At 47.1% G+C, this 11848-nt stretch overlaps 1 protein-coding gene across 1 annotated transcript; it reads right to left on the bottom strand.

The window, feature by feature from the left end:
* Positions 1-2276: 2276 nt before the first annotated feature.
* Positions 2277-8174, bottom strand: LOC140482778 (homeobox protein EMX1-like). Its single transcript, XM_072580386.1, has 3 exons — positions 7900-8174; positions 6228-6412; positions 2277-2673 (listed from the first exon to the last, which is right to left on the bottom strand). The coding sequence occupies exons 1-3, from the start codon at positions 8162-8164 to the stop codon at positions 2506-2508; spliced, it is 618 nt and encodes a 205-aa protein (XP_072436487.1). The 5' UTR covers positions 8165-8174; the 3' UTR covers positions 2277-2505.
* Between the last annotated feature and the right edge of the window lie 3674 nt (positions 8175-11848).

Raw genomic sequence — 11848 nt, 5'->3', positions numbered from 1 at the left:
TAAGGAAATTCTGATGGCAGGAGGTAGGGTCATAAGAGGATACATATCACAAGTGATTAGTAAGGAAACAGAGAGAAGGGGAGGGTTGACAAATATAGAGTGAATTATTTTGATCTGGAATGTGGTGTCTACTTGAAGCTGTTGGAACTTTCAAAAGTTGAACCGGACACAAACTTAAAAGGAAGACATTTTCTCCACCCTATGGAAGGAGCAAAAAAATGAGATTGAGGAGGAAGCGCTGAAGCACACGTCCAATGGCTGATTGGGCTCTTGCTTTGCATTCAACCCACAGTGGCTCGACAGTTCCATTTTGTCCTTGGGCTGTTAGATTCATAGAGGCATCAATCTGCTGCCATTTAATGAGATTTTCTTTATTTGCCAAAATACTTTATTAAAAACAGTATGAATGTAAAACACAAAATCTACCATGTACACAGCAAAGGGTCTAGTATGATTGTTGGATCCATTTTCCTGGAAGTCCACTTTCCGAGAGAGTAATGGTGATTTGGATGGAGAGGGGTAGTGGTGAAATAGATTAAAAGGACAAATGGGAGCCTGATATTGAGATGGCAGGGGCTGAGGATAACAAGGGAGCACAGGGATTGCACAGAGCAACATTATCAGCTTGGCAGAATTTACGTTTCGATGTTTACAGAGAATGAATTGCTAGTTCGGCCTCAGCTCGAGTATAATGCACTGGTTTGGATGCTGTATTTTAGGAAGGATGCCAAGGCTTTGAAGAGGGTGCACACTGAAGATATTGTCCACCCCACATCATAATCTCTGCTCCCTCGCGTCCTTCATAACCGCCGGAGATTAAGCCAGTCTTTCCACAAGCTAGCTGACATTTCTGATCTCGAGCTGATCCTGTGACCACAGCTCCCTATCCTCACAAAGATTGCTCAGTTTTGTAACATAGCCCAGCTTCGCCCTTTCACCCCATGCGTTTGTTACCTCTGGACTTTGATTATTCCAGCACCTTCCAGGCCAATCACTCATTTTCCAACCGCCATAAATTTGAGGTTATTCAAACACTGTTGCCTGTGTTCTAAATCACCAAATCTCCTTCACCCACTTCCTCTGAGCACACTGACCTACATTGCTCAAATGAGAGCTAACTCCTCAATTTAAACATTGTCATCCTTAATTTCTAAATCCAGCTATCCCCTCACTGCTCCTTATCTCTGTCATCTTCCCTAGCTCTCCCATCGTCTCAGTTATTTGCATTCATCTAACTCTGGCCTCTTGAGCATCCTCATTGTTCATTGGCAACCTTGCCTTCAGCTTCTGAAACACTCAGCTCAAAAACTCCCTCCCTTAGCCTCTCCAATTCCCTCCCTCTCTCCTCCTTTAATGTACTGCTCAAAACCTACCTCTTGGATCAAGTCATATTTTCTCACGTAGCTCAGTGTCAAAGTTTGGTTAACAATGCCTTAGGGTATTTTATTATATTTAAAACCTTTGAGGGTTTTGTTAAACAGAGAGAAATTGATCTCAATAACAGGAGGAGTGGTAACCTGAGGGACACAGATTTAAGGGGATTGGCTAAAAAGTCGGAGGTGCCATGGGCATATTTTGCGGACAGTGAGTTGTTGTGATCTGGAATGTGTTGCTTGATATTAATAGTCACTTTCCAAAGGCAATCTGTTCAATACTTAAATCGGACATACCTTTGAGGACTTTGAGGAAAGATCAAGGGAGTGGGATTTAACTAAGCAGCTCTTTCAAAGAGCTGGCAGATAAATGATGGATCAAATGGCCTCCATCTGAACTGTATCATTTTATAATTCTATAACCTCAGACACACAAGAACAGATGCACACACCCAGACATGCATAGACAGACAAATAGACAACAAACAGGCAAGCAGATGCACACACAGGTGCACACAGACAAACAGACAGACAGAGATACAAACATCAACACAGGCAAATCATTGCACACAGCCTCATAGACATACACAAACAGACACATGCGCAGGCAAACAGACACACATGCACACAGATGCACACAGACACAGAGGTGAGCACAGACAAACATAGACACAGACACTTGCATCCACACAGGCAAACAGATGTATAGGCACACCGAAACAGGCACACACGCAGGCAAACACGCACACACAAACAGATGCACAGACACACACATGCTGACAATCGCACACACACAAACACACGTGTGCACACATACATGCACACAGACACATATACACATGCACACACATACACACAGACAAACAGACAGACAAATAGACATAGATGGAAAGATGCCTCCTTTAAAGCTCCAGTAATATATTAGGTATATCTATACTAATTTTACAATACACAATATGTTATAAACAACGGTGAGTGAACACACCAACAAGCCCCAGGTTTGATCCTGCTCTGTGGGTAGTCAGTAGGTACCAACTGCACCCGTTTCAGGCTTGACAAGTTATAGTTAGTGGTGTGGCTGGTGTGGACACAGCTATGTGCTAAGAGTCTGTGATGAACATCCTGCAGGATCTCAGGGCTGGTCCTCATGTTGGGTTTCAGGACATGGTCCCTCGCCGGTGCTTTGAGAGTCCGGGCTGGCCTGAGTAGCCACAATACCCAGTCTGGCCAGCTTAGCCTGCTGCTGCTCAAGGCTCTGTTTCCTCCATTTGATTCTTCGGTTCTGGAACCAGACCTTGACCTGTTGATTGGAAGGGAGGGAGGGAAAGAAACAAAGATAAATAAGACCATAAGACGTAGGAGCAGAAATCAGGCCATTTAGTCCATCGAGTCTGCTCTGCCATTCAATGATGGAGGTAATAAAGTGACAAGAATCCGAGATCCGGGTTTAGAAACAAAATGTGGACAGTCTTAATTGTAAAATTACTCAACCTCTCATCTTCAGGCGTGCTTAGTCATGCTAAATAGTACTTAAAATGAGCAAGGGACGTGATTGGTTTGAAGTAGCCTTCTGTCTGGTTAGTTGACAGACTGGGCTGTGGTGGTCAGTCATGGCTCTAAGCCCCACCTAAACAGGGCAGTCTCTCTACACTACCCCCAGGGGGAGCCATGGGGTTCCGATTGTGCATGAGCCAGTGCTCTCCTCCCCTTTCTCTGGGACTTCTCCTGGGCCCTTCACACCAGCTCACCTCGTCCCGTGCCTTTCCAAAACAGTGATGAAACTAAATGATGGATTGGCATTGGCATTAGTGGGCGGCACAGTGGCACAGTGGTTAGCACTGCAGCCTCACAGCGCCAGAGACCCAGGTTCAATTCCCACCTCAGGCTACTGACTGTGTGGAGTTTGCACATTCTCCCCGTGTCTGCGTGGGTTTCCTCTGGGTGCTCCGGTTTCCTCCCACAGTCCAAAGATGTGCAGGTTAGGTGAATTGGCCATGCTAAATTGCCCGTAGTGTTAGTTGCAGGGGTAAGTATAGGGGAGTGGGTCTGGGTGAGTGCGCTTCGGCGGGTCGGTGTGGACTTGTTGGGCCGAAGGGCCTGTTTCCACACTGGAAGTAATCTAATCTAATCTAATTCAGCGTGAGAGGATTTGAGTACAGGAGCAGGGATTGTTGCAATTGTGCAGAGCCTTGGTGAGACCACACTTGGAGTATAGTGTGCAGTTATCGGAGGAAGAATCTTTTGTCGATGGAGGAAGTGTGACAAGAATTTCTGGACTAACGTGTGAAGAAAAACTGGATCTTTTAGCATTACATTCTAGGAGTTTAGAAGAATGAGAGGGAATCTCATAGAAACATTCTAACAGGAATAGATAGGACAAATACAGGGAGCATGTTCCCAATGACCAAGGAGACCCGAACCAGGGGTCACAGTCTAAGGATATGGGGTAGGCCTGAGATGAGCAGAAATGTATTCAACCAGAGAGTGGTGAACCTTCGAAATTCTCTGACACAGAAAGGAGCTGAGGCCAAAACATTGAATATTTTCAAGCAGTTAGATACCGTTCTTAGGGTTATAGAGATCAAAGGGTGAAAGCAGGGACAGAGGACTGAGTAGGATGATCAGCCATGATCATACTGAATGGCAATGCAGACGCAAATCCATGTTTAGGTTTCCATTTTTAAACAGTCACTGGTCCAGAGATCGCAGCCATGAGTAAATGCCACCAGTTGTCAGTGTTTAGTGACAGAGTCGAAACAGAGAAACCGTTTCCTCTGGTAGAGACACACTGGACAAAGAGCCAGACCATTAAAAATTAGAGAAAGGCTGCTAAGGGAGCAAAATCAGGAAGCACCTTTTCCACACGGAGTCTTAGAATAGGGGATCACCCAATGAAGACAGAGATGAGAAGGAATTTCTTCTCTCATAGGGTAATGGTTCTGTGAGGATTCTTTATGGCAGGGAGCTGTCGAGGCTGGGTCATCGAGTATATTCAAGGCTGAGATAGATTTTTTAATAAATGAGGGAATTAGTATGGCGAGATGATGGCGTTGTGGTGATACCACTGGATTAATAATCTAGAGACACAGCATGATGCTCGAGGATATAGGTTTGAATCCCACCCTGACGGATGACCATTGTCAATTGTCGTAAAAACCAACTTCGTTCACTAACGTCCTTTAGGGAAGTAAATCTGCTGTCCTTGACTATGACTCAGACCAACAGTGATGTGGTTGACTCTAAACTACCATTTGGGCAATTAGGGATGAGCAATAAGCACTGGCCTAGCTATCAACTCACATGGATGACTTTTTTTACAACAAGTCATGGTTTATTATTTGTGTGGAATAAGGTACTGAGGGATATACAGCTGAACAGCATTGAGCCAAGCAATTGCTGAAACAGATTGCAGGGACTGAATTTCCTCTTCCTATTCTTGTGTAACAGACTTAAGGGTTTGAATGGTTTCCTTTTCCTGTGTAACAGGCTTGAGGGGCTGAATGGCCTCCTCCTGTTCCTGTGCGACTGGCTCAAGGGGATGAATGGCTCCTACTGTCCTGTGTGACAGGTTTGAGGGGCTGAATGGCCTCCTCCTGTTTCCATGCGATCAGGTGAGAAGTCTTTATGGGAAGAGTGGCTGGAATGAGCCTTGCGACCACCGGGGGTAATTTGGTTATCATCAGTGAAGGAAGCAGGATCTGTGGACAAGGAAGGAGAGAATTGAAAGAGATGCTGATAGTTTGAGATGGGCTAGAGGGGCTGGGAAGAGATTCATATGGAGTATAACCACCAGGAAGACTACAGATCCCTGTGCTGTACACTCTGTTGGTTCTCTGTGCATTTACAGGAATCAAAGTTGGAAGCAGAAAAGGCACTCAGCATTAAGCTTCTTTTGGTTGGACACAGAATGTGTCCGTCACTGGCTGGGCCCAATATTTATTTCCCATTCCTTGTTATTCTTGAGCAGGTGTGAATGAGCTGCCTTCTTGAAATACTGCAGAGGGGAGGCAATGAATTGTTATTGGACTGGTAACTCAGAAACCCCAGGTAATGTCTGGGAACCTGGGATTGAATCTCACCATGTCAGAGGGTGAAATTTTAATTCAACAAAAAAAACTGGAATTAAAACTCTAATCATGACCATGAAGTGATTGTGGTCAAAACACATCTGGTTCACTAATGTCCTTTAGGGAAGGAAATCTGCCCGCTCTGTCCTACATGTGACTCCACACCCACAGCAATGTGGTTGACTCCGAACTGCCCCTGAAATGCATTTCCATCACCCATTCAGTGAGGGCAGGAGGCTGTATGAGCGCAATAAGAGAAAAGAATCCAATAACCCACCCTCCCCCAACCTTCAGCAGATTGATTTGATGAGGGCAGTAGGTCTGGTGATTTTTACACACTCTAAAGCACAACTACAGCCCATGCATCCACGCCCATATCTTCCATACAGACCACCAACCACAACCTGCCCAGCTCCCAGAGCACATCTGAGGTTCTACACTTGGGATCTTGCTGTTTCCTATGGTCCAGTACCACTGACTCACTCACTCACATACGTGCTCACTAGCTCTCACTCACACATTCTCACACGTGCGCGCGCACACGCACACACACTCACAAACACACTGTCGTACATACTCTCTCATATACGTGTACATACATTATCTTATACACACTCATACACACACACTCTCACACATATACACATACATATTATCTTTCATACACACACTGTCACACATGCACACACACACCCTCTCGCACTGTCACACTCTCTCGCAAACACTGTCACACTCTCAACATCTACACACACAAGGTTAGGATCCTAAAGCCTGGTACCAGTCTTACTTGTGATTCATTGAGGTGCAGGGCAGTTGCCAGTAGAAGCCTCTCAGAGCCCACCATGTACTGCTGCCGTGCAAACTCCTCCTCCAGACGGGCCAGCTGCTCATGGCTGAAGATTGTCCGTACCCGCTTGGACTTGGCACCTTTTGATTTGAGAGGAGTGAGGGCAGCTCTGGCCAGTGGATATTCTGTGGATGGGGAGGTGAACACAGATAGAGATAAGAGCATGCCTTCTTATCCAAACCAGCTCAATACAAGATACCCCACCCCCAGCCCCAAATAAATCCTAACTCTCCCTCCCCACCAAAAAAAAAATCTGCTCTAATACTGAGGACTGTTTTCCCCTTCAATATTGATGGAAGTAAAAAAGTATCACATTTTCTCAGCATATTCACAGGAGGCCATTTGTGCCATCTTTGGAGAGCTGTCCATTGCTACTCTCCCCCACCCCAAGCTCCAATTTATCTTTAAAAGTTATAAAAACAGTATGTGCTGGGCAGTGCTGGCAGATTAGTGGACACAGTCACAGAGTCATACAGCACGGAAACAGACCCTTCGTTCCAACCAGTCCATGCTGACCATAGTCCCACCTGCCTGCGCTTGGCCCATATCCCTCCAAACATTTCTCATACATCCTAATATATTTTAAATGCTGTAACTGTCCCCTCATCCACACTTCCTCTGGAGGTTCAGTCCACACAAGAACCAATCTCTATGTAAAAAAGTTGCCCCTCGTGTTCTTTTAAAATCTCTCTCCTCTCACCTTAAAAATACATTCCCCTTGTCTTGAAATCCCCCATATACTGGATGAGTGGTGCTGGAAGAGCACAGCAGTTCAGGCAGCATCCAACGAGCAGCGAAATCGACGTTTCGGGCAAAAGCCCTTCATCAGGAATCAAATCCCCCACTCCAGGGAAAAGACACCTGTCAATCACCTTATCCCTGCCCTCTGTAAGGTCACCCCTCGACCTCCCACGTTCCAGTGAAAAATATCCCATCCTATTCCAGCCTCTCCTTCTTTCTCAAACCCTCCAATCCTGGCAACATCTGGGTAAATCTTTTCTCAGCCCTCTCCAGCTGAGTAATATCCTTCCTATAACAGGGTGACCAGAATTGGACACAGAGTCAACATTTTAAGTCCAGTATGACTCACTGAGTGAGAATCTTTTGTTTATTCCCTTCCCACGTCATTTTAAAACAAACTCTTCGAAGCCTTAATCAAAAACACAAGTTGCTGGAAAAGCTCAGCAGGTCTGGCAACATCCGTGCAGAGAAATCAGAGTCCCGTGAACCCAAAACATTAACTTTGATTTCTCTGCACAGATGCTGCCAGACCTGCTGAGCTTTTCCAGCAACTTCTTTTTTTTTCTGATTTATAGCATCTACGGTTCTTTCAGGTTTTGTTGTAGTCTTAATCCCTTCATGAACAGGAAGAGCTCCTCCCCATCTACTCTATCCAGCCCACTCCTGACTATGAAAACCTCTACCAGTTCTCCACTCTGCTTTCTCGCGAAGGAGAACAATCCCAACTTTTTAAATCTGTCCTCACTTTTGAAGTTTCTCATCTCTGGAAGCAGGAGATGTGGATTAAAAACTGGGACCTACATCTCAGAACTGTCCTGTGTCTAGCCCAGCACCAGAGAGAGAGAGAGAGAGAAAGACAGAGAGCTCTTACCGTGTGTGTAGTGACCCTCCCTGTAGCTGCTGGTCCGGTAGAGCAGGGGCGCCCCGTAGTAGAGAGGGTAGCCGGCGTGGGGAGGCATTAAGCCCGGGTACAGAGGCTGCGGGACGGCGGGGCTGGAAGCTAGTCCCGGGGGAGCAGGGCTTGAGAGGAGGGCGTCGATGCTGAAGGGTTTGGGGGTGCATTCGGAGCAGAGAGGGGGGCGAGGGAAGGGAGGCGGGTAGGCAAGACCTCCCAGGGTCAGAGCCGGTACCTGCATCGCTGAGGGCAAATGGGTCCCCAAACTCAAGAGAGCAAATTTGGAGCAAATCGAGCCCTCCAGCAATGAGACGGGTCGGTGTGTGTCTGGATTGAGTGTGTGGACTTCCACTTGCCCTTATAGAGCGGGGTGTGATGTGTCAGTGACCCCCTGGAGGGCTCTTGTCCTGTTAAATCCCAGCTGAGAGATCTGAGAGGTGCGCCGGAGAAGCGCAGTTAATTGATGGAGTGCTATAACACACTGGTGTGTTGTCAGTGCAATAATGACCCCGACCCATGCCAAAACATCTGCGGGCTTTCAAAAGCCTTGCTTGTGTCCTGGGCTACAGTTTACCGAGACCTGGAAACGTCAGCCTGTAGGCAGCACCTTGATGTTAATTCAATCATCTTATTACCATTTAGATGAGAGGGACGCAGGGAGAGGGGGGCTGGGTGGGAGAACAAATCTCTCAGCACTTCACCTTATCTGTGAGCAGAGGGAACACTGTGAAACTATGCTGCCGTAACTTCTGACTCAACAACAGAAATTGCTGGCGAAGTAATAAGTTCATAAGATAAAGGAGCAGAATTAGGCCATTCGGCCCATCGAGTCTGCTCTACCATTCGGTCATGGCTGCGATGCTCCTCATCCCCATTCTCCTGCCTACCCCCCCCCCCCCCCAATATCCCTCCAACCCATCACCAATTAAAGATCTGTCTAACTCCTCCTTAAATTTACTCACTGTCCCATCATCCACCGCACTTTGGGGAGAGTGAATTCCACAGATTCACAACCCTCTGGGAGAAGGAGTTTCTCCTCAACTCTGTTTTACATTTGCTGCCCCTTACCCTAAGACTATGACCTCTCACCCTAAAATGCCCCACACCAGGAAGCATCTGCTCCACGTCTATTTTATCCACACCTTTTATAATCTTGAATACTTCAATTTGATCTCCCCTCATTCTCCTAACTTCCAGAGAGTATAGACCTAAACTGTACCATCTCTCTTCGTATGATAAACCCTTCAGCTCTGGGATCAATCTAGAGAACCTCCTCTGAATTGCCTCCATTGCCACTACCGCTTTCCTCAAATAAGGGGGCCCATACTGTACACAACACTCCAGGTGTAGTCTCACCAATGCCTTGGATAGTCACAACAATACTTCTTTACCTTTATATTCTATTCCTTCAGCTATAAAAACCAACATTCCATTCGTTTTCTTTATTCTCTGCTGTACCTGCATGCAGGTTTTCTGTTACTCATGAATGGGTACACCCAGATCCCTCTGCACTGGAGCACCCCAAGGTCTCTCCCCATTAAGATAATAGGTTACCTTCCCACTTTTTTCAACCCAAATGCATAACATTGCACTTATTGACATTAAACTCCATCTGCCACATTTTGGCCCGCTCTCCTAGCCGAACGATACCCATTTTTAAGGTTCTTATTTCCTCTTTGCAATTTACTGTCCTGCCTATTTTTCTGTCATCCGCAAATGTGGCTCTCGAGCCTTCTATCCCTGTATCCAAGTTGTTAATGTAGACTTTAAGTCACGAGGGTCCAAGGACCGAACCGTGTGTCACGCCCCACAAATTCAGCAGGTCTGTGGGGAAATCAGCAGAGATCATGTTTCCAGTCCAGTGACTCTTCATCAGTTACATTTGACCTCTGTTCACAGAGCCTGGAATCACAGAGATCTATAGCACAGGAACAGGCCCTTCAACCCATCAAGCACTGGTCATTCATCCTAGTCCCATTTCCCAGCACGTGGCATCGCAAGTGCACATCTAAATCCTTCTTCAATGTGATGAGTGTTTCTGTCTCTCTAATCCTGACAGGCAGCGTGTTCCAGATTCTCACCGCCCTCTGGGTGAAAAACTATTTCCTCACATCCCCTGCCTCTTACCTTAAATCCACATTTCCGAGTCATTGATCCCTCCAACAATGGGAAATATTTCTTCCTGAGCACTCCGTCTCTACCCCTCACAACGTTATACAATCTCAATCATATTCCCAGTCTCCAGCTAAGGTGGAGGGAAAAGTGGATGGGTCGAATGGCCTCCTTCTGAGCTGCACTAATCTTTAAGATCAAGTCAGGTGGTGTTTAATGACATTATAAGGTAGGAACCACCCTTCTGAAGAGCTTGCACTCAAAATGTCGACTCTCCTGCTCCTCGGATGCTGCCTGACTGGCTGTAATTTCCCAGCACCACACTCTTCGACTCTGATCTCCAGCATCTGCAGACCTCACTTTCTCCCCCTTCCAATGATAAAGCCTATCGCTCTCCCAGTAATACCCCCTCTTGTTACCTCTACATTTAGCTCTCTCATGCCAGCACCAGCATGGACCTCAGCTTGTTCCTCACTCTGTTGCCTGTGTCATAGAGACAAAGAGGTTTACAGCATAGTGAAAGGGCCTGGAGCCCAGTGTCACCCAGCTCACCTTTACCTGCAGATTCAGGATTTGTCGTAGTTTGTCAATGCCTTGATTTTCTGATCTCAGCTGTGGTTTCAAATCTCCCCATGGCCTTGTTCCTCCCAACCCCTGCAATCCCCACGAGCCCAATAACGAATGGCTCCTCATAGTCTTTATTCAAGAGTGACTAATCGAGGGCAGTAAATGCTGAGCAGCCACCAACAACTACATCCCAGAAAAGAATAGTTACATGTGTAAAGTGGAAATCAATAGATTTCTGGAGAATAATCATGTTCAGGGATATGGAGATAGTGCAGGAAGTGGCATTGATGAGATGATCAGCCATCATCTAATTTGACTGGCAGGTCACACTCAACGGGCTGAATGGCCTGCTGAATTTCCATGAGTGAGGTGGCAATTCCTCCACGTGCACACCACCCTTTAGCGTTTTTGCATGGCTCTGTAATTTAAATGGTCCGCCGTCATTTCCGCCACCTCCAAACGGACCCCACCACCAGGGATATCTTTCCCTTCCCTCCCCTATCAGCGTTCCGAAAAGACCACTCCCTCCATGACTCCCTCGTCAGGTCCACACCCCCCACCAACCCAACCTCCACTCCCGGCACCTTCCCCTGCAACCGCAAGAAATGCAAAACTTGTGCCCACACACCCCCCCTCGCTTCCCTCCAAGGCCCCAAGGGATACTTCCATATCCACCACAAATTCACCTGCACCTCCACACACATCATTTATTGCATCCACTGCACCCAATGTGGCCTCCTCTATATTGGGGAGACAGGCCGCCTACTTGCGGAACGTTTCAGAGAACACCTCTGGGACACCTGGACCAACCAACCCAACCACCCTGTAGCTCAACACTTCAACTCCCCCTCCCACTGCACCAAGGACATGCAGGTCCTTGGACTCCTCCATCGCCAGACCATAGCAACATGACGGTTGGAGGAAGAGCACCTCCTCTTCCGCCTAGGAACCCTCCAACCACAAGGGATGAACTCAGATTTCTCCAGTTTCCTCATTTCCCCTCCCCCCACCTTGTCTCAGTCAAATCCCTCGAACTCAGCACCGCCTTCCTAACCTGCAATCTTCTTCCTGACCTCTCCGCCCCACCCCACTCCGGCCTATCACCCTCACCTTGACCTCCTTCCACCTATCACATTTCCAATGCCCCTCCCCCAAGTCCCTCCTCCGTACCTTTTATCTTAGCCTGCTGGACACACTTTCCTCATTCCTGAAGAAGGGCTTATGCCCGAAACATTGATTCTCCTGT

The sequence above is a fragment of the Chiloscyllium punctatum genome, chromosome 1 (assembly GCF_047496795.1).
Source record: "Chiloscyllium punctatum isolate Juve2018m chromosome 1, sChiPun1.3, whole genome shotgun sequence".
NCBI classification, from domain to species: Eukaryota; Metazoa; Chordata; class Chondrichthyes; order Orectolobiformes; family Hemiscylliidae; genus Chiloscyllium; species Chiloscyllium punctatum.
This window is presented reverse-complemented; position numbering and strand designations above follow the sequence as displayed.

What these genes read in the sequence shown, in the direction of transcription:
- LOC140482778 (XM_072580386.1), bottom strand. Translation starts at nt 8,164, where the DNA reads ATGCAGGTACCGGCTCTGACCCTGGGAGGTCTTGCCTACCCGCCTCCC. An exon ending in GGAGGGTCACTACACACACG is followed by an intron (nt 6,413 to 7,899) that starts GTAAGAGCTCTC and finishes CCCCATCCACAG; the next exon opens with AATATCCACTGGCCAGAGCT. An exon ending in TGCACCTCAATGAATCACAA is followed by an intron (nt 2,674 to 6,227) that starts GTAAGACTGGTA and finishes TCCAATCAACAG; the next exon opens with GTCAAGGTCTGGTTCCAGAA.